This window comes from Sapajus apella, unplaced genomic scaffold, assembly GCF_009761245.1.
Source record: "Sapajus apella isolate SASKATOON/1434 unplaced genomic scaffold, GSC_monkey_1.0 scaffold197, whole genome shotgun sequence".
Lineage (NCBI taxonomy): Eukaryota > Metazoa > Chordata > Mammalia > Primates > Cebidae > Sapajus > Sapajus apella.
The window spans coordinates 135,963-162,917 of NW_022437137.1; the positions used below are offsets into that span (position 1 = coordinate 135,963).

At 38.3% G+C, this 26,955-nt stretch overlaps 1 protein-coding gene across 23 annotated transcripts in view; it reads left to right on the forward strand.

The window, feature by feature from the left end:
* Positions 1-26,955, forward strand: part of RBFOX2 (RNA binding fox-1 homolog 2) — a 290,327-nt gene that overhangs the window by 50,924 nt on the left and 212,448 nt on the right. Inside the window, exon 1 of one of the 23 annotated variants that reach the window (XM_032269684.1) lies at positions 13,681-13,914. The exons of 21 other annotated variants lie outside the window; for them this stretch is intronic. In XM_032269684.1, coding sequence (XP_032125575.1) covers positions 13,873-13,914 — 42 coding nt within the window. In that variant the 5' untranslated portion in view covers positions 13,681-13,872. Of the gene's footprint in view, positions 1-13,680; positions 13,915-26,955 lie in introns of those variants that run through there. One more of the 23 variants, XM_032269685.1, reaches the window with a different exon arrangement.

The window sequence follows — 26,955 nt, forward strand, 5'->3', positions numbered from 1 at the left end:
TTAAAGTGTCGTATATAGACTGATACTAGTTCTTAGTTTATTACCAATTCATACAACATAGGTGCAGAAATTGATTGTATGCTCTAAGAAACTTCTATAGCAATTTGACAGAATACTTTTATGAATGTTAAATCTAATAACGGGCTTATATTTTATAATTCTTGTTTTTTAAAATTTCATTTTTCTAATAATTCATTTTACTGTACTTTACAAAAGTATGATTCCCTGATGGATTGGAAACTTAACAGCAAAGGTTGCTTCTCACAGTTTGAGAAGTTCTGTCTACTGTACTGCCTCTGTGCTGTCGAGAGACTCACATCAAGATGAAGTTTACTTCAGTATTTCTACTGAGCTTTGAATGGATGGTGAGAGAGGGTCAGAGAAAAGTGAAGAGGCAGTAGGAAAAAGATGAGGCTCCAGGGGAGGAATCTTTGAGAGGACTTTGCCCTTAAGTGGTAGCAGTAAGATGGGGGGCCAGGGGGATGCCCTGCCTCATTTGGTTGAAAGTAGTGTAGGATTATGGCGTCTTTCTGTAGAGCTCTGGCCTGTTTTTTATTTTTTATTTATTTATTTATTTTTTTTGGGGGTGGGACGGAGTTTCGCTCTTGTTACCCAGGCTGGAGTGCAATGGCGCAATCTCGGCTCACCGCAACCTCCGCCTCCCGGGTTCAGGCAATTCTCCTGCCTCAGCCTCCTGAGTAGCTGGGATTACAGGCACGCGCCACCATGCCCAGCTAATTTTTTGTATTTTTAGTAGAGACGGGGTTTCACTGTGTTGACCAGGATGGTCTTGATCTCTTGACCTCGTGATCCACCCGCCTCGGCCCTCCCAAAGTGCTGAGATTACAGGCTTGAGCCACCGCGCCCGGCTGGCCTGTTTTTTATTAACACCTAGTGGCAATGCTGGTGTTATAGAGGAGAACAAATGTAGGAAAAGGAATTTACAGAAATAAAGCAACTGGTTGTAGGAGTTCAGAAAATCTAAAAATTCCTTTTCTCTCCTTAGAAATACCGACACACAAACACTCGCCTTGAAGTGTTTTCCCTTTAAGGAAAAGGCGGCAATTCTTTGGCAGGGCCAAGAGTTTTGATTGGCCCCTTCTCCTGCTGTTTGCCACGAAGAATCCTGACCAGTCCAGTTTTATTTAGAGCTGGTTTGGGAGTCAGCCGAGCTGCTAAGTTCTCTGTACCTAATTTGAAGTGTATTAATGTTTCAGGAGTGGGCCAGATCTCTCATAGGCACCTCCTACGGTTTAGCTTTTCACGTTCCAGGAAGAAATGTGACCCTGCTGTTTCGGGAACCCCACCTCATATAGTCTTATTTCTCTCTGAATGTGTCTGAAGTCTTGCCAGTGTAGAGAGAGGAAGTTTAACACACTGAAGAGAATACATTTTTAGGGAGCTGCCGACTGTGGGGTTGGTCCCCTATGCGGTGGCCAAGGAAGATTAACCCACTCATCCTTCAGGTTACTTAGCATTTGAGATTAAGGCCTCAGCCCATATAGGAGTAATTTCCTCTTCTTCTGGATATGAAGTGGTAAAACAGGCCCTTTAAGAACTAGACCATTTTTAGTTGAGGCGAAAACATTGATCACTTTGGCTCCAGTTGAGAGCAAATACTGTGTGTATGTGCTTCTTGGCAAAAACCTTGTATGTGGTTCATAGCAATTCCTGCCATTCTGGTTGTGTCTGAGGGCTGACAACAGACAGTTCTAATCTCAAACCTTTTACATGCTGGACTGGTTCTTAATCCGTAGAACCTAGCCTAAGATCAATAATTGGTTCCTAATTGCCATAGGTATAAAGGTGGCACTCCTATTGAGGAAGTTTTCAGTGTTCCTGCTCTGGTGGTGGCCAGTGTGGCTTTGGGGGATGGTTTATGTAGGTCTGTCTCCCCTCTATGTATATAAACTTCTCGTTAAACAGGTACTGACTCCTGTTAAGTTTAGACAGTTTATAGTGCCAGCCTTTAAATTTCATGGCAAAATATAATTTTCAGATTTATTAGAACAGTTTAACAGAAGGAAGAAAATAAGAGAAAGAGCTTTAAAAAGGTGTAGTCTGTCAAGGAAGGTTTATGGAGGAAACATCAGTTAGAGGACTCTCACAGTACTTTATAATTACCTCCATCATTATCAAGTGTTGGACTAAAATTGTCTTTGAACATCTCTCTATGTTGCCTGTGGATTATAAATTTCCTGAGGATAGGGCAGTTTCTATTCTTTTTTTGTATTTGAATCTGGCCTTCTTGATCTATTTGGTAAATATTTATTGAGATCAATTAAAATAAGATGCTTTGAAACTGAGTACAAAGGACAAGTTACATTAAAGTAGCTTATTGGTGAATTTGATTCTGTGGGCCTTGGTGCTATACTTCTTTGGTCAGTTTGCTGGGCTGAGATGGCTAGACTTGTATTTTTCTTAAGCGTTTTAATGGCCTGTCTTGGTTATGATGTCTCTAAGCACTATGAGGACAAGGGAATATGGCTCATACAAGAAGGTGCCAACTGACAGGCTCTGTCCATTCCCTCCACCCACACACAACTCCTTTCTGTACAGCCTTTGGTGGGTAATAACATTTCTTTAAAGTGGTGATTCCCGGGTGAATCTGAAGGCCAGTTTTGTGTGTACTCCTATATTTTATTAGGTGTATGGGATTTGAGGAATTTGTGGTACTGAAAAGAATCTGCTTTGCCCCATTTTACTGGTGAAAAATAGAGACCTAGGAAGGATAAATAATTTATTCCAAGCCATATGGCTAATTAGTGGCCATCAAGACTATTGTCCAGGTCTCCTGAGTCTTAATGCTAGACATTTACCACAGTACCGGGGAAGTCCGACCCTTTCTTTTTTTGAGAAAGCATCAGTAAAAATCAGTTTTACAGAAACGAATATAGGTGATTTAACTTAGAATTGTGAATGGAAAGATATTTTTCCTTTTGAATGCTAGGAGAACGATGCCAGAGTTTCTTTTTTTCCTACTTTTTGCATGATTTAGAAGATAGAACAAATGCAAACAGTTTCCTAAAGGATATGCTTCATTTACATCTTTTAAAAAAGTAGGCCACTTTGAATTTCTAAAAATAGCATTTAAAAAACCCCTAAAAAGGGATTTCAGTTGCACAGAGACTGTACTTTTTGGGGTGTTTCTGGGCTGTAGGGAGGATGCTAGCACTCTGGATGCTTTATGTTCTTATATGACTCGTCTTGTTAGTGGTGACCCCAGAAGGGGAGTTGGAGAAGTATGTTGCGAAGGGTGATTTGGAAGGAAGGGATGATTTGGAAGGGATGAGAAGGTTGCTGGCAGAAAAACTGAGCTAAGTGGTTTTAGAGAGTGGTTTCTTTTTTTAAGGAAAAAAGAAAAAGAATGGCTGCTAGGAGCTTGGTCCTAACTGATTCCAGATGGGCCTGCTACAGTACAAAGGTTTTCAGTGTGTTTGGCATGGAACTGACCAAGAGGGCCCCCTCAGCACTTCCTGTGCAGCTCTGCAATTGTACTCACCTAATCAGAAACAGCCTTTACTGCTGGAGCTCAAGAGCAAACATCTCATGTTCTCTTTGTGCCTCATTCTGTGAACTGCTGCCTTTGCCTGCCCTGTTTACCTCCCTCTCCTAGTCTATTTTCCTTTCTAATCTCTTCTACATTTGTTTTCAGGGAATGTTAAAAGGAGGGGAGATACGTAGATATAAACATAAACGTATATATATGTTTTGTGTGGGATGGGAGCAGAGAAGAGAGGGAGGAAGGAATGACCAAATTAAATGCAGATGCTGAATATTTAGGAAAGGAATTTTTTTTCTGGATCTGGGAGGCATTTGCTAGAAATGGGTATTGGAAACATGAGAATATGAATGAGACTTGGAAAAACAAGCCACTCTTTATTTTTCATTTTTTTGAATCCTGCATACTTGTCTGAATGGTTCAAATATAACATTGCATGGGGATGGTTTATTGACATTGTAAACTGAGTACCACTGACCCTGTCTCGCTGTGTGCCGAAGGGTGATTTTGACAGTGAGTTTAAACTCAAAGGAAGTAGGAAGGTATTTTGCACTCAGATCCCACGTAGTATTGTTGCCAAGGGAGCATACCTGGTGTGCTCTGACGTGGGCTTGAGTTTGGCTGGTTTCCCAGCTACTGCAGTATATCAAGCACTCTGCACAGCTTAAAAGAGGATTTTTTTGGGGACACTCAGCTGCAGGCACTATGATTGTTCTTTTGTGCCCTCTAGATTCCACCAGGGATATAGATTTTATATATATACACACACCCACACGCACACCCCCCCCCCACACACACACTCTTAATTTTTTATTTTGCTTCTGTTTTGCCTGCCTCGTTAGACTGAGGGTATGTTTGGTATCGACTGTTAGTTTTTTGAATCTAGCTGATGATTACAGAAACTCTGCCATCCCAGGGGTCCATTTAGGTCTTTGCAATTTTATTCTAATCCACTTAGCTATTGTATTGATGTTGTTGCATAAATGTGAGCTTATTAGGATAGACTACGTAAAGATATACTATGTAGGCATAAAGCTTTTAGCAGCATTGCTTTGTTGTCTTGACCCCTTCATACTTTTAGTGTCCCTTTTGTCTTCTTGTAAGCACCATGATTAGATTTCTTCTTCTTTTTTTTTAAGATAGGGTCTCTCTCTGTTGCCCAGGCTGGAGTATAGTGGTACAATCACGGCTCGCTGCAGTCTCCAGCTCTTGGGCTCAAGTGATCCTCCTACCTCAGTGTCCAAAGTAGCTGGGACTACAGGTACTTGCCTGCATGGCTGGCTAATTGAGGAGGTTTTTTTTTTTTTTTTTTTTTTTAGATGGTGTCTCAACTGTATTGCCCAGGCTGGTCCTGTGCTCCTGACCTCAAGCAGTGCTCCTGCCTCGGCCTCCCAAAGTGCTGAGATTTCAGGCATGAGCCACCATGCCCAGCCACATTTTTTCTTGAGCCAAATGTAGAGTGTATCCTCTGATGAAAAATTTTAGTGCTGTTTCTAGGTAGTGGGGATGTCTGGAAGATAGTTTGGATGCTGAAATATTTGACTTTCTGGGATATTTTTGATGCTAGTAGGGATAATGTGTCAGAGTATTTGAAATTGTGGTAGCATAAGACAAGTCACATGGTCACCCTTATTATGAGTGAGTCTTAGTAATATTTACTGCAGCCGATGGAGAATTATATTCTCAATTCACCAATAGGATCTTTCTCACCATGATTTTTTAAAATCCCCCATTTGAATAGGTGTAAAGAAGAGAAGGCAGCTAAGATGTCCCTTGTTTGTTTTTCAAGTGACTCTTATTTGCCAGGTACCAGACTCATGTCATTTAATTTATTAGAACTCTAGGATAAATGACCTCAAATCCATATGCAGGTGAAAAACGGCACATGCCCAGTGTCACACAGCTAGTTATTTATCAGAGAGACAAGTTCAACCCATTGTATTCTGGGTCTAAAGGTGATATTCTTCCACCCTGTGAGTTATATGTAAGTCGCAAACTCTTCTCAGAAAGAAACTCCTTTCTAAGGGTAATTTAGTGGTTAGAAAGATTTTTAAAAAATCACTTTAAACTTACTTTTATTATCTCTTTAAACTTATTTTTATTGTCATCCTTGTCCCATTTTAGGCATACTGACTTCCTGCCTCTAATATATAAAAAGCTGATATGGGAGAGAGGAAGGAGGCAAACCATTTTGTCATGTTCAAAGAGAGACCTCAAGGGTCTAAAAGCTGCTTTTTTTTTTTTTTTTTTTTGAGACAAAGTCTCCATCTGTTGCCCAGCTTGGAATGCAGTGGCATGATCTTGGCTCACTGCAACCTCCATCTCCTAAGTTCAAGCGATTCTCGTGCCTCAGCCTCCCAGGTAGCTGAGACTATAGAGGTGTGAGTCACCATGCTTGACTAATTTTTGTGTTTTTAGTAGAGATGGGGTTTTACAATGTTGTCAGGCTGGTCTCAAACTCCTGACCTCAAGTGACCCACCTGCCTTGGCCTCCCAAAGTGCTAGGATTATGGATGTGGCCACTGTGCCGGGCCATAAAAGCTGCTTTTTTAAATTGAAATCTTTATTGAGGGTAATTGTAGATTCTTATGCTGTTGTACAAAAGCTGCTTTTGAAATGGCAGAAAGGTAGAAGTTCTAATCTAGAGGCAGACTGGTACTTCTCCTTATCTTCTAGGGCAGTGTGGAAGGAGAGTGTATGACGGGCTCTTGAGACCCCACTTCACTTTGCAGATCTCTGCTGTCTTTGGGGTGTGCACTTGTCAAGTACTCTTAAGTGTTGTGTGCAAGAGGCACCCATTTGCAGTACTGAATTCAGGCTGTACCATGAAATCTTGCTGATTTGCTTGAACAGAGACAGTGTTCAAAATGTAGGAATAGATCGCTGATGGAGACAGTAGTAGACCTTGGAGGAAAATTGTAGGGATTGATGGGGTGAATCAACAAGATATCTTTAGTTGGGATCACTCTAAAGACTCCTTAAAATGTTTCTTCCTTAACACTTATCAGTTGTCACTAAATATTTATTTATTCACTTGGTATAATGTCTTTTTTCCCAATTTGACTAAGCTTCATGAGAGAAAGGACTGTGTCTGTTTTCCACACTGTAGTTATGGTGCCTAGCTCTATGGGACCATAGTAGGTATACATATTATAAAAATTTGTTGAATGAATGAATGCCGTGGGAAACTATGGTTCCTGTTGAAGAATTTAATTCATAGATTAAGCCTTTGCCTTTTGTTTTCCATCAGAGGAGTGACTTTGAAAATTTTCCTGATAAAACAGTTTTAATTCCGTAAGCTTCTTCTTGTTTACTACCTTAGCTCAAGATCTTCTCTTAAGCTCCCCAATAGATTCTTGCTTTATTTCAGAAAATGTGCTTAAGACCCTAGAAGCCCAGTCTGTGAAACATCTGGTTTACCTTGACCTCTAAAGTTAGCAGACTGCTTCTTTTCCCTCATGTTCTCTCTTTAAGAGAGGCACATAATTCTATTTTGAAGCTTATTATGGAATAGAAGAATAAAGAAAGTTGGATGACTCTGTTTACTTTAAAAGCTTGTTGCTCATCTAAATTGGTTGAATGATTATTCTTTCAACTTTTTAATCCTGAATTGACCTTCCCTAAAATTTATCTTTCATAAAAAGAAGCCATAAATATATTTGATCTCTAACTCACTGGGACTCTTTTTTAAGTTGGGCTTTTGGCTTTTTTTTCCTTTTTTTTGGTAATCTTTCTCTCTAAGACCAGGAAGAAAGTGATAAGTAATATGGACAAGAAAATTGGAAACCGCTTAAGAAAAAGTTTAGGGTTGTGTGGGTGTGTGAAAGCATATGTGTATACATATACATGTTTTTCCGTCCTGCCCCACTCTAGCTAGAATGACCTGGATTTTTTTTATTCTGGGAAAAATTGTATTATTTCTGGATTCAGGTGTTTCTTTTAAGTAGTTGGACTATAAGATGCGGGACTTATAACTTCATTTTTAAGATCTTTTTTATACTCTCAAGTGGTAAGTGGTGTGGGATTTAGATGTGTATATTCAGGAAACAGTAGCAATAATAATAAGGAAATGCCTTTGTCTCCTGTTTCTTTGTTGAAGTTAAAATCAGCTTGGATAGCTGAGGATGGTGGAGGGTTATTATTTTTGGGCTCCAGTGTCAAAATTCTCAGTTTTATTTAAACATTCAACACAATTTGAGTGTCATGCTATTTAGCCAAAGTTAGTATTCACTTAGGTTAGGGAACATCTCATATCATTTTCATCTCTTGTATTGCCTAACACAGTTCTGGGCGCATACGAGGAACTTGATAAAAGTTTGATGAGTTTAATTTAATATAATCTTGCTTAATTCATAGATCGAGTTGTTTGACATATTAGGTGGAAGGAAACTTCATTGTGTATTTTTGTTTTTGGTAGGGTATTTTTTTTTTCTTTTGAGACAGGGTCTTGCTCTGTTGCCTAAGCTAGAGTGCAGTGGCAAAATTGCGGCTCACTGCAACCTCCATCTCCTGGGTTCAAGAAATTCTTGTACTTCAGTTTCCCAAGTAGCTGGGATTACAGGCACGCGCCACAACGCCTGGCTAATTTTTATGTTTTTAGAAGAGACAGGGTTTTACCAGGTTGGCCAGGCTGGTCTCGAACTCTTGGCTTCAAGTGATCTGCCCGCCTCGGCCTCCCAAAGTGCTGGGATTGCAGGTGTGAGCCACTGCGCCCGGCCTCATGCTGCATTTTATATACACATATATGATGTGCCTGTAAATCTTAAAAATATACATTTTAAAATTATTTTTTAATTCTTTTGTAGAGACAGGATTTTACTTTGGTGCCCAGGCTGGTCTTGAACTCCTGGACCCAAGTGATCCTCCTGTCTCAGCCTCCCGAAGTGCTAGGATTATAGGAAAGTACACATTTTAAATGCTACTTTATGAAAGTTCCTAGAAGAAAACACAGGAGAATGGCCGGGCGTGGTGGCTCACGCCTGTGAGATCACAAGGTCAGGAGTTCAAGACCAGCCTGGCCAATATGGCAAAACCCTGTCTCTAAAAATAAAAAAATAAAAAAATAAAGAAAACATAGGAGAATATCTTCATGATATTCTTTACTTGAACTGGGTGTAAATACAGACTATAAAGGAGAAAAATGATAATTTGACTATGGCAAACTACAGAGCCGGAGAAGATATTTATAGTATAGGAATCTGGCTAGTCTCTAGAATATCTAAATAACAACTACAAACCAATATATAAAAGAAGTTCTTTTAATGAATCTTTTGAACAACCCCATAGCAAAATAGGCAATATATTTGAATAGTTACTTCACAAAAGATGATCCCCAAATGTTCCAAAAAATTGTCAGCATCATTAATCATCAGGGTAAAGCAAATAACCACAATGAAATATTATTTCACTGCCTCCAGAATAAAATGAAAAAAGGCAGATATTACTGAGCATTAGTGAGGACATTCGGCATCTAGAACCTTCATGTACTGCTCGTGGGAATGTATATTGGTACAACTTGGGAAAACTGACAGTTGGATGTATCTCCCAAAGCTCAACATAAGTGTACCCTATAACCAGCTGTTTCACTTCTAGGCATACCCAACCAAAATGTGTACATGTGTGCACTGAAAGACCTATGCAAGAATGTTAGCAACATTTTTAGTAATAGCCCCAAGCTGGAAATAGGACAGAAGCCTTTTAATATTACTGAAATATTTTCCAATAAATTATGATATATTTATAAGATGGAATACACTCAACAAATGGATCAATTTTACAAATATAAGGTGGAGTGAAAGAAGCCAACAAAAAAGAGTGCATGATGTTTGATTCCATTTATATAAAGTTCAAAACAGGCAGAGTGGATTTATGGTGTTAAGTAAAGTTGTGGGCTGGTGAGAGTGACTTTGCAAAGGCACAGGATGGGCTGCTATAGTGCTGGTACTGTCTCATTTCTTGGCCTAGGTGTTAGTTACACGGGGCATCTGGGGGTGAGGGTCACTTTGTGAAAATTCATTGAGTTATGCACTTGGGATTTTTGCCTATTTCTGTATATATGATCGCTTCAGTAGAAAGTTTACTTTCTTCTACTTGTGTTCTGTGATTGCTACAGCTGATAGCTTTCCCCTCATACACATACTGATCCTTTTCCTGTAGAACTTGTAGGATGTAAGTGTGCACACACATTTTTGTGTTTATGTGTTGGGGTGCTAAGTGGGGATGAAGGTGCTTTTTAAAGTTAACCTAAATTTGCTTGTCAAATATTCAACACACTGAGTTTCAAACAGCCATAGGAAAGGAGAATTGATGAATAAGCTTCATTGACCACTTTTTAAACTAATTCTCTGAGAAGAATAAGGAAATTTTCATTCTACCTCACAGGGCAGCAAATTTGGATTTGCTTTGCAGACAAAAGAACCTCTTCATTGAGGGTCTCAGCCACTAAAAGCTTCATTTTCAGAAGAATGTGCCTCCTTTTGGCTGTTATTCTTAATCATGGAGACTATGAGGAGAACAGATTTCCATGATAGTAATTTTTTCCCCCCTTTACTCTGTGGAAATCTAACTCAAAGTAAGGCATTTTAGGAAAACCTAATTTGGGTTAGGTAGAAAATCTAAAAGATATTGCTTTGCCCTGTCTTAGCTGATGATAGCTCTCAATTCTCAACCTGGCTTAGTAAAATTCTTGAAAGCTTAGGTTTGTTATGTTGTCTTATGACCATACCTTTGTAAATCTCTGTTCTCCTTCCCTGGAATGTTCTTTCTTTCCTCATTTACATAAATGAACTCCTGCTCATTCTCCATGGCATCTTCTAGAGGTAGCCTTTCCTTCTGTATACTGTCACCATACCTATACATCTTTGCTATATTGAATATCACACATAGCTCTATTTATTTGTCCTTTGGTGCCAGCCTTTTGAAATTATCAACTAGTATGTGGTAGGTATTGCGTAAGTATTGAAAGAAAGAATGGATGATTGGGCATATTATTTGAAAGACAATAACTATTTTCTAAAGAATAAAATCCAATGATAATATTTGACATTAGTAGATACATTTTTTTCCAGGAAAGTTGATTATTTGCCTTAATTTCAGAGTAAAACCAAGGGTATATGTTTATAACAAGGTGTATGTTGTGGCCGTAGGGGGAGAGAGTGATACTAACTGGTTCACATAGGTATCAGACATGTGACCTTGGCCTCTTTAGCGTGGTTCTCTAATCAGCTGATTTAATTTTAGTTTAAAATTAAACCCTGGAGAATCTCTGGTTCTATATGTAAGATGTAGAAATTGTAAATCTGACGTATAGATCCTGACTGCATTAGGGTTTGTGGATTAAAGCCAACAAATGAGACTGTGTAGGTATTATGACAGTATGACTGGGCCAATGTAGGCATTATGACAGTGATAATTTTTTTCATCTCAAATATGAAATTAATTCCAGAATGTTATCTGAAGTTTTGTCATTTCATTTCAGCATGTAATTTCTCAAGCCAATTTTAATTTAAAAAGATCTGAGTAGAATCATTTGCCGTTTGTCCAGAAGTTTAGAATAATAGGATTAAAATAATATATTAATAAGTATTGAGTGCCTACTTAGAGTTTAATACTGTTAGGAATACATAAAACGGTGACTTTGACCTTGATGTCAGGTGTCCTATATTTTATTGATGGCATAACAGAACACAGATCTAAAATGATTTCTATATGTTTTTTCTAACCTTCACTGTGTGAAAATAGGAAGCTAAGTGGAAAAATGCATAGGCTTTGGAATCCAAAAAGATCTGGGTTAGAATCCTGGCTTTTTTTAAAAAAATGAAAGAATGAATTATATAACCATGGTCACCTTGACATCACTGGAACTCTGTTTCTCTGTGTGTTTGCAAAGTGGAATAAGAATGTATACCTGGCTGGGCGTGGTGACTCACACCTGTAATCCCAGCACTGGGAAGCCGAGGCAGGCGAATTACCTGAGGTCAGGAGTTCAAGACCAGCCTGACCAACATGGTGAAACCCCCGTTTCTACTAAAAATACAAAAATTAGCCAAGTATGGTGGCAGTCGCCTGTAGTCCCAGCTTCTTGGGAGGCTGAGGCAGGAGAATTGCTTGAACCCTGGAGGTGGAGGTTGCAGGGAGCCGAGATCTCACCACTGCACTCCAGCCTAGGCAACAGAGCAAGACTCCATTTCAAAAAACCAACCAACCGAACAAAACCCCTCAAAAACAAAAAAGAATGTATACCAGTTGGTGTTTTTGTGTTTGAGAAATAGCGATGACACATATAAAATTCCTAGCACATAATAAGTGTTCTTAATGCACGTTTGAGTGAAAGAGTAGATAAATGGAGCTTTGTTTTGCAACATTCCACTCAGTCTAGGCCATTGCTGATAGATTTCTTCATAATAAGTCAAGTTTAATAGTTTATTTGATGGGCAATCTCAGAAACTGCTTTAGTCTTTTCATTGTAGAATAAGGTGACTGTTTTTAAGAGTGTTAAGGTCCTTTCAAATAGTGCTTATCATACTTAGCCTGCGGAACCATGGTGTCCGTAGGAATACTTTTGCACAGGAATGGCTTGTTAAGAGTCAACAAGGAGCGAAATAATAAAACAGGTATCTCAGAGATGGGCTAATCATATTGCCCCCTACCCTGCACTGCAATGTGAGTTTCAGTTGTTAGCATATACTGCATCATTTGCTGTTTTCCACAGCAGTTGTAAAGCTTTTTCTAGATGCCTGTGTGTTAACTAGAGGCATCTGACTCTTTTGACGTCTCTAATTGTTCTAAATTGTTTAAGTTTCTTTGGGACAGATTACTGTTATTATACTTAAATTATTCTCCTTTCATGTCTATATATATATATTTTTTTTCTTAGCTGGAGTATTGGTTCCCTGGAGTTGAGTCTCTGCCTTGCAAACTGAAAATATAATTTTCCTAGATATGTCTTATCTATTCCTTTTCTCCCTTTCTACTACAAGGCTCTGACCTGCTTGGAGCCCTTACTACTTGGTCACAATTGATGCTTTGTCCTTTGGAGTCATATAGGACATAGTCACTGTGTTGATTCAGTGCTCAGTTATCAAATATGGCTCTGAGAAGGAATTACTTCCCTGCAATGCGAAGTGGGCATCTGAGCCAGAGAGTAAAGTCCTGGTCCATACTGAGTCATCTTTAGGGAGAGTGAGGAGTAATAATTTCAAAATTACAGTTTGGATTAAGCAAAGAAGATACTAGTCACAAATTGGCTGGTGTGTGAGGTGACTAGAGCTGGATTTTTACCAGAAGTAGAAACCTTTGTAGGAAACCTTTATAAGAACTGCCTGTGGGTCAAGAAGTTGTGTATATTTTATGGTGTATCTATGATTATGAAAGGATAATTTTCTAAAAGTTTATGTTCTTACTTTGGGGATTATTAACATATATTAATATCCACAGGAATTTTACTACTAATGATGTCATCTTACTCTTGATTCAGTCCCCTTTGGCGCAGGGACCTAAACTAATTTACATTAATTTTGTCAGTAATTCTTATCATATCCCTGTATGGGAGCTGCTTTTTTAGATGAGGTATGTGAGGATTTGTTTAAGTTTACATAGTAGGTCAGTCCCTTGGATGGAAAGTTGGACTGAGGATTTATGCTTTCCAGGCTTAGTGTGTTTGATCACTGAAATATGCAGTCTTTCTACCTAATTCCACTCCCCATTTATTCTTTCTATGATGGAGGAAATCATATCAAGCAGATAGCAGGAGAATTCTGTCTTTTAAGAGGTTAAAGACTTTAAGACTTTTCTGCCTTTAGGCATGGAGTTCCCAGTCCTTGATTTAGAATGGAAGGAAAGAGCAGAACACTGACTGTGATATTCAGCTGAAATGGCCCAACTGGGTTTTTTTTTTTTTTTTTTTTTTTTTGCATAGTTTTTTGTTTTCTGTTTAAAAATTCTCCTTTGGGAGGAGGTGAATGTGAGAATTTTCTCTCTGCCAACCTTATATCTAAGGCAGGCGGCTTGGTTGTTGTTAATGCTCAGCAAATATCACTACTTGCTTTTGGGTTGGGGGCCAGAGAAGAGGAGGTGAAGCAGCCACTACTGGGTGAGGTTAAGGGGAGGGTCCAATGTTGGAAGGAGGACATTTCTCTGTGTTTTCTTAGTCATAGGACTCTGAATCCCAAGTAGCTAAATTTAGCTCAGGTTCCTGTTGAAAGCATCGTCTTTTTGGGGCGGGTGGTATGGGGAGAACGGAAAACCTTTTTGTGTATCCTGCTCCATGAAGCCAATAGGGAAGCAGGAGGAGGTGAGGTTGCCATGGAGATGGTAGCTGTGTGCAAGGGGAGAGCAGCAGGGTTTAGAATTCCAGGAAGGAAGAGAGAGTGATGTCATCAGATTCCATGGACCAGCCCAGGAACCCCTGTGAGGTTGGTGGGGAGTTGGGTGTGTGGGGGGTGGTGGAGTGGGAGTTTGTGCAGGGGAATTGTGGCTTCAGTAAGGTGTGGGGAGTCCAGTTCAAGCAGAGAGGTTGGTCGTGTGGGATTGTGCTGATCTGCATTAATACCTGATTTTTAAAAAAATCTGGAAATCATTCTGAATTTGCAGAATATTTTCTTTGTTGAAAAAAGACATTTATTTAACAAAAGAGCTCATCTAGATGTAGAAATGTGTTATCTTTTTATAGTTGTATCCCTGCAGTATTTGTGTGTGCCTTTATCCCTTGTATGTGAGGGTATTTGTGTGCATATTTTAGTATATACTTGCCTTTGTACAATACCTTTTATGGTGCTGCATGCAGTTAAATGCTTCATTAATGCCTGCTTAGAGTATTTATTTTTATGTGGACGGGTGTATATAAATAAGAAACACACTTAAAAATAATCTGAAAAGAAAAAGCAGTTGCTTTTTCAGCAGAAAGGAAAACTGCATGCTTCAAGATAGTTGTTCTGAACATATGCATATTTGTACTGATAGTGAAGGGCAAATGTGTTTCTTTTGGTATGACTAAGAGGCTGCTTTTTTTAAAAAGCAAATATAACAGAACCTGTGCATCCAAATGAGTATTGCCCTTCAGAATAGTCACCTTGGCTGGTGATAAAACCATTACGCAAAACATAAAGAACTCTCATTCAGAATTGGCTTCAGAGATCGGCTTTAGAGATGAGTGATGAGGAAAACATTTTCAATACCTAATACTGAATTTTTTATTTAAAAAATACCTACCTAGGTTTTTGAAAGACACTAGGTTTCTTTGAATTCCTTTTCCTGATTTTGTCTTGTCAAAAAGTCAAACCTGTGCCCAAATGATGAGCTTTTACCCCGTTTAAAGATACTTAAAGTCATAGATTTAGGCTCTCAAGGCATTTTCATTGTCAGATCAAGGGCTCTTGAAATACTTAGTTTAGCAATGGCAATGTTTTGAATGATGGTAGCATCTGAGGAATAAGAACATAGCCTTCCTCGGGCGACATCTTATGAGGCGACCCATTTGGATTTATTTGTTCAAGTGTGTCTGTTAAAATCAGTGATACTACCATTGGGTGATGTGGAAAGCAGCATTAGATGGTATGTCTGAGGGCACAGACTCTTTGGAATCAGATTCATAAAGTCTGAACCCCTGTTCTGCAGTTCACTAACTGACCTTGGACAAGTTAGTCTCGTGGTGCATTGGCTTCCTCATGTATAAAATGGGAATGATAGTGCTGTAAGTACCAACCTTACAGTATGGTTTGAGGATTAAGTAAGCTAATATGTATAGCTCTTAGGCATTTGGTGTGTTCTCAGTCAGTGCTTGCTGTGGTTATTGTCATTGATAATTCGATATTTCTTTGAATTACAGAATTCTGAAGTAGAATGTGCCTGAAGATAGTATAGCCCAATAGTCCGTCTTCTGTACAGTTGGCCCATCATATCTGTGCGGTCCACGTTCATGGATTCAGCCAACCACAGATTGAAAATAATTCAGAAAAACAAACAAACAAAAAAAAAATGCAACATTAAAATAATACAAATAAAAATACGAAATAACTGTTTACCTAGCATTTAACACTGTATTAGGTATTGTAAGTAATCTAGAGATGATTTAAAGTATCTGGGAGGATATGCATAGGTTATATGCAAATACTGTGCTATTATATATTAGGGACTTGAGCCTCCATGGATTTTGGTGTCTGAGAGGGATCCTCAAAACAGTCCCCAGTGGACATCAAGGGATGACTGTGTTGAAGTCAGCCTGGGCCTCATTCCAGATACCAGGAGGGAAATCTGTAGTTTTTAAATGATTCCCAGGTGACTCAGATGATCAGTCATGGTGAAACCCGGTCTCTGCTAAAAATACAAAAATTAGCTGGGCGTGGTGGCGGTCGCCTGTAATCCCAGCTACTCGGGAGGCTGAGGCAGGAGAATCACTTGAATCTGGGAGGCAGAGGTTGCAGTGAGCTGAGATTTCGCCATTGCACTCCATCCGGCGTGGGCAACAAGAGTGAAACCCCATATCAAAAAAAAAAAAAAAAGGGAACCATTGAGTATAATCTGTTTAAAATAAGACCGCAGCACTAGAAGCTTCATTTCCTGGGAAATGCAGGAATCCCAGACGCCATAGACCTACTGAGTCAGAATTTACATTTTAACAAGATACCTAGTGACCTATCTGCATGCCAACATTTGAGAAGCACTGCTTTTCTTCTATGTATGGGAATAATTGTGTGATAACCACAGGGTAAAGATGAATTAATTATCTCTCATTTTTTCCCATTGCTGGAAGGGAAACAGTCTGGCTAAGCCAATGTATAGATAATCATACACTTACCCTTTCTATTTTTTGGCCTAGGGATAAATGCTTTTCTGGACTAAACTGCTGCGTAGCATGTAACGGAAAGAACAGTTATAATTATGGCTCTGGCTCTACTGTTTACCAGCCATTTGGCCTTGATCCAGTCATTTAGTGTCTCTGAGTCTCACTCTCCTCACCTGATAATAGATATAATACCTAGAAATAATATGTATAAATTATCTAGCACAGTGCCTGCATGTGTTAGTAGCTTTTCCTTTCCACTTGCCTTCAACCTTTCGTTAATAAATCTGTAGAGTAGTTCTAGTGCCTCAGACAGGGCCATCAATTGAGTCTCAGTACCATCCCATCTCTGTGGGTTCCTTGCCTCTTGCCCCTCTCTCTCAGCTATCTTGAGTATTTAATTGTACTTGCAGAAAACTAAGCTTTACAAAAAAATTATAGTTTTCTCTACCTCTTTCTGCAAAATGCTTTTTACTTAATGGAGACTATTATCTAAGAGGCTAGAAGATGAAGAACTAAAGTAGTTGAATAATTGAGTTGATATAGGAATCCAAGTATAATGAGATACGAAGTTCCTGGTTTTTAAAGCTTGGCGTCAATAAAAAAAAAATTCTCGGTAGGTTTGAAGTTGTATGAAGTCTATTAGATTGGTTCTAAGCAAGAATTAACTTGGTAATTATCAGAAGATCACTGAATTGATAAGTAATGAGCATTATCTTCTTTCTGACCAGGGAATTAATGTAATAAAAGGAAGTTCAGGGACTTACTCTGAGGACAGTAGAAGTAGGTGGCAGAGAGTCTAGGTCCGAGAGTTGGCAGTTGTAGCCAGCAGGGCATTGGAAGCAACAGCAGGAGGAAATAGAAAGGTCCAATTTTACTTAGTCCAGTTTTACTCAGATCTTAATGGATTGAGGGATAGGCAGGATTGTGAACTCAAAGCCTATAATAAAAATTGTTATAATAATAGTTTTTCTCTATGGAGTAGGTACACTTTTTTAGGTGCTTTGTATGTATTATGTCTAAGCTTAACATCCTTGCAAGGTATAGACATGATCACATATATTTTATAGACCAGAAAATAAAATTGACACCCAGAAAGGTGAGTAACTTGTCCTAAGTTGTTGTTCTAATAAACAGCAGAGGTGGTTTAACATCATGTTCAGTAGCAGTGTGAATGAAGAGACTGTTATAAAACTATATTGAAATAATACATATCAGCTAAAATCAAATTTATTTTGTTTATATTGACATTTTTTGGGCACAGTTGTTAATTTAGACTGTGATAGTCAACTCAGATAGCCTGTCTTAGAGGGACTTAGCCTATCTCAAAGGGACTTTTTTGAATATTGCACAATGATCCTTTGAAGTGTATTTCTTTTATACTCTGAGTCTAATTAAGAGGTGCCTTTTGTTTTTTTTAAATGCCAAAACTTGTGAATTCTTCAGTTTAGTGAAATACCAGTTTGAATTGAAATATCTCAACACAAACTAATTTGTTGGTGGTTATCAGTTGACATATTTAGTTATAATGAGTATACACATAATTGTGTCTGTTAGTCTGTTATTCTATTCAGATCCAGATGTAGGTAATTATCAATGATTGCACAAAGTGAATTTTATATATTTAGATTTCTAAGTTATGGTTGAAAGAACTTCAAATTAGAGGACTTGGGTTTCAGGCCTGTTTTTGTTGTTTACTACCTGTGAGAACTTGGACATGCCACTTAAAACTCAGTGAATCTGAACCTGAGTTTTCCTTATCAATCAAAAGAGAATAATGTTATCTACTTAACAGAATTGTGATGAGTAGGAGGATGTGCTTGATACCAATTTCTCCTTCTTACTTGCTCTGTAACCATGAGAAAGACATTTGAAACCTTGTGTTACGTTGGTTTTCCTATCTGTAAGATCAGTCTGTATTGTGTGAGTGTGGTTGCAAGGTAAAGAGGGTACAAGTAAAGTAGCTGAATTAGATTGAGATGATCTCTGTGGGTCCCCTCATAATCAACCTGTAGTCTTATACGTGTCAGAACTGCCTGTGTGTTGGTATGTGGTGAAGTGTTACAACTAAGATACTGTTTTTTTCTCTTTCTTTTTTTTCCCTTTTATTTAGCCCACACAGCCAGATTGGAAAGACAAATATATTGTTTTTATTATCATTCTTGTTCTTTAACAGGGCTACCGCATTAAGGAACAGGCACTGTGTGAGCCATGTTGCATGCATCACCTTGATCCTTGTTAACGATCCTATGAGGTAGTGTTCTTATTTAAAAATTGAAGAATTTGAGGCTGAGAGATGAATTAGCTTTCTATGGCCATAGAGCTAGTAGGTTACCAGAGACATGGATCAGTGTGATTCTGATGACTATACTTTCCCCATACCTCACTACACATGCTGCTATGATAGGCCAAAACTAGGACATGGGCTTATTATGCCACAAACTGCGTTTATGAAAAGAATATAATGAGTCTAAGTAATTATATTCTTCATCCCCAAACACTTGCAGTTAAAGAAGGGGAGAAAGCCAGTTACACTTCAGAGTGTTCTTGCTGAAATAGTAAAAATTATTATTGATACCAATTCTCCATCCTTGATAATGGATCTTTTTAATAATCTCTGTGACAAAATGGATAATACAAATAAAGCACTTCTGCTGCATACTAAGTATGACAGTTATCTAAAGGAAAACTGCTTCTGTGATTGAGTTGCTAGCCGAACTTTTTTCATTGAAGTTTTTTCATGGGATGCCATTTTTACTTGAAAGAACAAACTGATAGACTACGGTATTCAGACATTTTATTAAAAATGAATGAAGTGGCCAGGCTCAGTGGCTCACACCTGTAATCTCAGCACTTTGGGAGGCCAACGTGGGTGAATCACTGGAGCTCAGTTCGAGACCAGCCTGGACAACATAGTGAAACCCTGTCTCTACTAACATTACAAAAATTAACTGGGCTTGGTGGTATGTACCTGCAGTCCCAGCTACCTGGGAGGCTGAGGTGGGAGAATTGCTTGAACCCAGGAGTTGGAAGTTGCAGTGAGTTGAGATTGTGTCACTGCACTCTAGCTTGGGCCAAAGAGCAAGGCCCTGTAGGAAGGGGAAAAAAAAAAAAGAATGAAGCAGGCCCATCATTTTAAGGAAAACTGATACTATTTGTTGCCAATGATAAAATTTGAGCTTTCAAGCAAAAGCTAGAGTTTTGGAAAACTTGTATCCTGGCCTATGAGCTTGATAGCTCTGGTCCTTAAAAGACTTTTGTGATGATATTGGTGATGATATTAGTGAGTATGAATTTTTCAATGTTATGTAATGAGATGTGTCAATAGTTAGAACATCTTTATCACTTAGTGAACTTGTATTTTATAAATGAATAATACGTAATGTTACAAAATCATGCATAGGCCAAAAAAATACATTCAAAGTACAAGACAGACCAGTGAATTTTTATATTCATAGTATAGAAAAATTCACTGATAAGATTTCATATGCCACATTGCAGCTAACCTTTGGTATAGTATTAAAGAAGAATATTTAGGGATATGTGAAAAGACTATTAAAATTCTTTTGCCTTTTCGAGATGCATATCAGTGGAATGCCAAATTTCTTTCTTAATACTTCAAAATAATACTGAAACAGATTGAATACAGAAGCAGGTATGAGAATCCAGCCATCTGCTATTACAGGGGTCTCCGGCCCCCAGGCCACAGTCTAGTTACTGGCTTGTGACCTGGTAGGAACCAGGCTGCACAGCAGGAGGTAAGCAGCCAGCACTACTGCCTGAGTTCCATCTCCTGTCAGATCAGTGGCGGCATTAGATTCTCATAAGAGCACGAACCCTATTGTGAACTGCATATGCAAGGATCTAGGTTGCCTGTTGCATCCAATGCCTGATGACCTGGGGTGGAACAGTTGCATCTTGAAACCATCCCCACCCCTACCCTACCCCCAGAGGAAAAATGGTCTTCCATGAAACTAGTTCCTGTGCCAGAGATTGGGGATCACTGTTCTATTAAGTTGGACGTTAAAAATGTTTGTAGGCCGGGTGTGGTGGCTCAAGCCTGTAATCCCAGCACTTTGGGAGGCCGAGGCGGGTGGATCACGAGGTCAGGAGATCGAGACCATCCTGGTCAACATGGTGAAACCCCGTCTCTACTAAAAATACAAAAAAAACATTAGCTGGGCATAGTGGCGCGTGCCTGTAATCCCAGCTACTGAGGAGGTTGAGGCAAGAGAATTGCCTGAACCCAGGAGGCGGAGGTTGCGGTGAGCCGAGATCACGCCATTGCACTCAGCCTGGGTAACAAGAGTTAAACTCCGTCTCAAGAAGAAAAAAAAAAAAAAAAAAAGTTTGTAGAAATGTAAAATAATGACACTTCTCGCTAGTTTAGTTTGCAAACTAAACCAATTTCATAAAATATTTTTTCAGTTAACATAATGGTTTATTATTGGTACTTTTAAATGAATGAACATATGTTTGAAATTATTCAGTTTTAGTTTCTAATAGGCAAATCTCAGTAGTTATAACCCACATAAACAAAGGCTCTTTGGAATCTGGTAATTTTTAAAAGTGTTAAGGTATTCTGAAATCAAAACAGTTTGAGAATTGTAGCTCTAATTCTCTAATCTTTTTTTTCAGTAGTGGTTAAGATCTCTTAAATTGGTTCTATAAGTCATGAATGGATCTTGAGTCACAATTTGAAAGAGTGGGCTAGAGTTAGAGGATTGCATTGTGAAGGGAGGTGGGATTTTGCTGAATTTTGCTTAAGTTGATGTGCGAGAATGTGCCAAGGTATGAAGTAAATTCAGTAAAGTTTCTATCTGGAAATTAGCTATTTGTGGTCATCCTTCAAACCCCATGAAAATCTTATCTACTGTGAATTCTCCTCTTTGTAATTTCGTCATGCCTTTCTCACATGATTATCAACCATGTACACTTTTTCTCTCTGGGCCTTATATTTACATTTTATTACATGGTTCATATTGTATTTGTTTACATACCTTTCTCCCTTACTAGACGGTGAGTTTTTTGAGAAAAGAATCTCTAACTTATTTTTCTTTGCATTCCTACAAAGTTCCAGACACATAAACATCCCTCAGTAAATGTTTGCCGAAGGAATAAATGAGAAGAAAAAGAGAATAACCAAGTGAGGCAAGGCTTGAGATATTCGGAACCTAATCACGTAAGCAACGGAGAGCCATTAGTATGGGAGTGATAGGAGTGGTGTTTTAGGTAGTTACCCCTGGCCCTGGTAAGAAAGCTGGGCAGGGGTGGGTGGTGGCCAGCTCTTAGCTGGACCAGCCGAGGATGTTGTTACAGTAATTTAAGCTTGAGGTGATCCAGGACTCTATTAAGATGAGTGCTTTTGCCATAGATAATAAGGCGTACATCCTGAATCCTGAGGAGTATTTAAAAAAACAGAAACAATACCATCCATACTGTCTGACATTTGTTGTGTACTTATGCTGAATTCTGTGTTAAGGGCTTTAGGTATATTGTTTCATTTAATCTTCACAGCGTCTCTGAAGGTAGGTATTGTTATCTCCATTTTTTTTTTATAGTTAAGTAAAGATAATAACATGTTCATTTGTTGAACAGTTAGAAAATACAGATAAGAAACCTGCTCCCCCCACAAAGACGTATATCACTCATAAATCCAAATTCAACACCAAGACATATAACCACTGTACACATTTTGGGATATATCCTTCCAGACTTAAAAAAGTATATATATATATGTGTGTGTGTGTGTGTGTTATATATGCCTGAATGTGAGGAAACCATGAATATAAGGCTTTATGTTGTTTTCCATTGAAAGGAAGGGCTAACCTCTTAAGCTTTTAGGGATGTTGAGGAAATAGGCAAATATCTACTTAAAATATTTATGTAATTTAGAAACATTTTATCTTTTTGAAAAAAAAATGCGTATATGCGCCACTGCATCAGTATCTGTATTGTTGCTTAAAACCACTTTGAATCTTCAGTTTTCCAGAGTACATATTGAGATAACAGCACTTTTTTGAATCTATATTTATTTCAGTCACTGATGATTTTATCTCAAGGTATAAGTACTTATTCAGATAACAACAGGAAGTTTCTTTGTTTGTACTATAGTGCACACTGCATTGCTTTTCAAAAAAATTTTAATGGAAGTGAAATTCATGTAACATAAAATTAACCTTTTAAAAAAGTGAACAATTTGGTGATATTTAGTACGTTCATAGTGCTGTACAACCACTACCTCCATGTAGCTCACATCACCCTAAAAACCCCATATCCATTAAGCAGTCATCTTCTCTTTCCCCTTCCCTCAAGCATCCACCAATCTGCTTTCTCTTTTGATGAATTTACCTATTCTGGAGATTTCATATAAATAGAGTCATACAGTATATGACCTTTTGTGTCTGGCTTCTTTCACTTAGTGCTGTATGCTTTCAGTGTTTATCCATGTTGTAGCATATATCAGTACTTCATTCCTTTTTATAACTGAATGACATTCCTTTGTGTGTATATACCACAATTTCTTTATCTGTTTATCCCTTGATGGACGTTTGGGTTTCCATCTTTTGGCTATTGTGAGTAGTGTTGCCATGAACATCTGTGTACAAGTATTGGTTTGAGAACTTGTTTTCCAGTTCTTTTGGGTATATACCTAGGAGTGGAATTGCTCGGTCATATGGTAGCTCTACATTTAACTTTTTGAAGAACTGCCAAACTCTTTTTCATAGCAGCTGCTCCATTTTATATTCCCACCAGCAATGTACAAGTGTTTGTCAATTTATTTTTAATGAGGAACACAATAAGACAGGGAAAGTAAAGAGAAAGTATGTGTAGCCTTTGAGTCTATTAGAGCTTTGTATCTCAGATTTTGCCTGATGGACTTATTAAATATTTATTTAGCATCACTTCAGCACTAAGAATGAAATTTAGCTCAGGGAAATGAATCTAATCTATTTTAAGTGGTGAACAGACTAAGAAGCGATGATCAGAGGAATGAAGGAATGGAAATTTAAATAAAGTTCTTGAGGGCAAAGGCCTCATTCATCTTTGTGTCTTCAGCATTTAAGAAAGTACTTGGTGTATTATAGGTTGTTTTGGGGTTCCCCAAGACTACCCTATGTCCACTGAATTATCTAGGACTTCAGAACTCAGCATGTGGTCGTACTTGTATACTGGTTTAAGGCTATAAAGCAATGTCAGCAAAGAAAAAAGGTGCATGGGATTAAGTCCAGAGGAAACTTACTCAAGCTTCCAAAAGTCCTTTGCCAGTGGAGTCACAGGACATGCTCGATTCCTTCAGCAGTAAGTTGTGACAGTGTTGTCTACCAGGGAAGCTTGTTACAGACTTAGTGCTGAGATTTTTTGGTTGGGGATGGTGGTAGAGGGGGCTGTTCACTTAGGCACCCTTGCCCTAGCACATATCAAATTCCAGACTCCCAAAAGGAAAGCAGGCATTAACAGGTAAGAGTCACCCTGATCAGTTCTGGAAATAGAACCCTTGTGAAATCTTAAGTTCCAGATACCAGCTAAAGCCAACCTTTCGAGCTGCTTTCTCTGAGGATAGCAGTCAGACCTGCTATGTTAATTCTTTTTGCACATAGATGTTCAGTTTCTTTAAAAAATGTGTTGTTAGGTTTGTGAAGAAAAATAAACGCCACAGTAGAAAGCCATCAGGGACTTTAATGAAAGACAGACCTGATTTATAATATTGTGGGAAAATTGTATTGTTTTTCTGAGCCTCAGTTTCCTTACTATGAAGTGATATATCTATCACAGGGTTTTAGTGAGACTTTAAAGTGATAATGTTTATTAAAAACACTAAGCATAAAGTCTGTCTTACATATAGTAAGTAGCTGTTAACATTTTGTTTCAGCTCACTTGTATCAGTCCAGGTCCAGCCAGGAGAGAGAGACTACACAGTACTTTGGACAGGAGATTTAATATAAAGAATTACTTACCTGGTCAACATGGTGAAACCCCGTCTCTACTAAAACTACAAAAAATTAGCTGGGCATGGTGGTGCGTGCCTGTAATCCCAGCTACTCAGGAGGCTGAGGCAGGAGAATTGCCTGAACCCAGGAGGCGGAGGTTGCGGTGAGCCGAGATTGCGCCATTGCACTCCAGCCTGGGTAACATGTAACATGAGCGAAACTCCATCTCAAAAAGAAAAAAAAAAAAAAAAAAAAAAAAAAAAAGAATTACTTAACCATAAGAGGAGATTGAAGTAAGGAGAAATTTACTCCTAGGAAGAAAATTCTAAGTATCTGCTGTATCTACAACAGCAGATACAATGTAATAATAGGATTGATGTATGATAAAATAGAATTAGTATAGTAGCAGCTAAGCAGCTACCCCTGGGACTGAGATATCATACCCAAAGAGCTATCTCCCTCAATACCACCAAAGACTCCCTGGCTGAGAGACTGAAATACTAGGGACCTTGTTGGAGAAGGCATGACTTTGATTCTCAGAATGGCAGAGAAGTAAGTCCCTATGGACTTACACCAGCAGAACTTGCTGGGAACTTGTCCTTTTGAAGTTGCCAAAAACCACCCTCTAGGATACTTGGGGAAAGTGCTTTACAGTAAGTTGCCTCGCCAGAGGCATTTGCCATATGAGAGCATGAAGAGGATTACTGAGGGAAGCTATTAGCTGCTGACTGCTATGCATTATAGGAGCTAGGGTGGAGGGAAACTGCTTATCCTGTAGGAGCCTGCTAGGCAGGCCCAATGGGACCTGTAAGGCAAATGCTTTCCTCCTACAATGTATCTCCTGTGTCCTCTACTGACAAAGCTTGACATCATGCATGCTGGCAAAGGAAAAATACTTAAAGGGCCCAGGTTCATTTTCATGCAGCAGGTAAAAGGGGTAAATTTGGAACTGATAATCAATTAATTGATAACCAGCATACAGATGGAATGGATGTTTAATTCTAAATCCTGAGAAAACAGAAAGAAGATGGCAAATAGGCAGAGATCTGAGGAACTTCAAAAATAAGACATATGCCAAAAAAAAAAAAAAAAATGAAGTTAGACCTTACATCATTATCAAAATTAACTCAAAATGGATCAAAGATATAAACATAAGAGCTAAAACTATGAAACTCTTAGAAGAAAACCTACAGTAAATCCTCATGACCTTGGATTTGGTAGTGGATTCTTAGAAATGACTCCAAAATCTCAGGCAACAAAAGAAAGCACAGATAAATTAGACTTCATCAAAATTAAAAACCTTTTATGCATCAAAGACACTATTAATGAGTGAAAAGGCAACCCACTAATAGAAGAAAATATTTGCAAATAATGTATCTGATAAGGGATTAATATCCAAAATATATAAAGAACTTTTACAATTCAACAACAAAAAAGCAAATGGCCCAATTAAAAAATGGGCAGGGGACATGAATACACATTTCTCCAAAGAAGATATACAAATGTCCAATAAGCACACGAAAAGATGATAAGCACATGAAAAGATGCTTAACATCACTAATTTTAAGGAAATAGAAATGAAAACAGTGACATAACACTTCACACTCATTAGGATGAAAATACACACAAGTAACAAGTGTGAGTAAGAGTATGGACAGATTGGAACTCTCCTGCATTGCCAATGGAAATTTAAAATGGTTCAGTGCTGTGGAAAACAGTATGGCAGTCCCTTAAAAAGTTAAGTATTGTCATTGTGCAAACATCATAGACTTATCAGTGATCCAGCAGTTCTGCTTCTGAGTATTTACCCAAAAGCATGGAATAGATACTCGTGCACCCATATTCCTAGCAGCCTTATTCACAGTCATTAAAAGAAGGAGGCAACCCAAGTGTTTATTGACAGTTGAATGGATGAACAAAACGTGATGTTTACATACCACATATTGTAGGCTGAAATACAGTGGTATGCACATAAAATTGTGTTTCATGTAATTTTAACACAATAATATTATTTGGACTTAGAAGGAAATTCTGACACATACTACAATATGGATGAACCATAAAGATATTATGGTAAGTGAAATAAGTGCAGTGAGCTGAGATTGTGCCACGGCACAGTCAAACAAATATTGTTTGATTTTACTCATGAAGTACTTAAAGTAGTCACATTCACGGAGACACAAAGTAGAATGCTGCTTGGCAGTGGATGAAAGCGGAGAGGAATGGGGAGTTAGTGTTTATTGGGTGCAGTGTTTCAGTTAAGGAGGATCAGAAAGTTCTGGAGATGGATGGTGGTGGTTACATAACAATATAAGTATACTTAATGCTACAGAAGTATATACTGAAAAATGGCTAAAATGGTAACTTTATGTATATTTAACCACAATTAAAAAAAAGATAAAAGGAAATTGCTAAAGAATATTTATAGTATGATCTTAAACGTCAGTACTAGAAAAGATGGGTTTAACGGGGAACTTTATTTTTTTAAATTTTATTTAAAAAAAAAAAAAATTTTTTTTTTTTTTTTTTTGAGACAGTCTCATTTTTGTTGCCCAGGCTAGAGTGCCATGATAGAATCTCAGTTCACTGCAGCCTTCACCTCCTGGACTCAAGCAACCCTCCCACTTCAGCCTGTTAAGTAACTGCGACCACAGGTGTGCGCCACCACACTGGCAAATTTTTATTATTTTTTATAGACCCAGGATCTCCTTGTGTTGCCCAGGCTGGTCTCAACCTGTTGCACT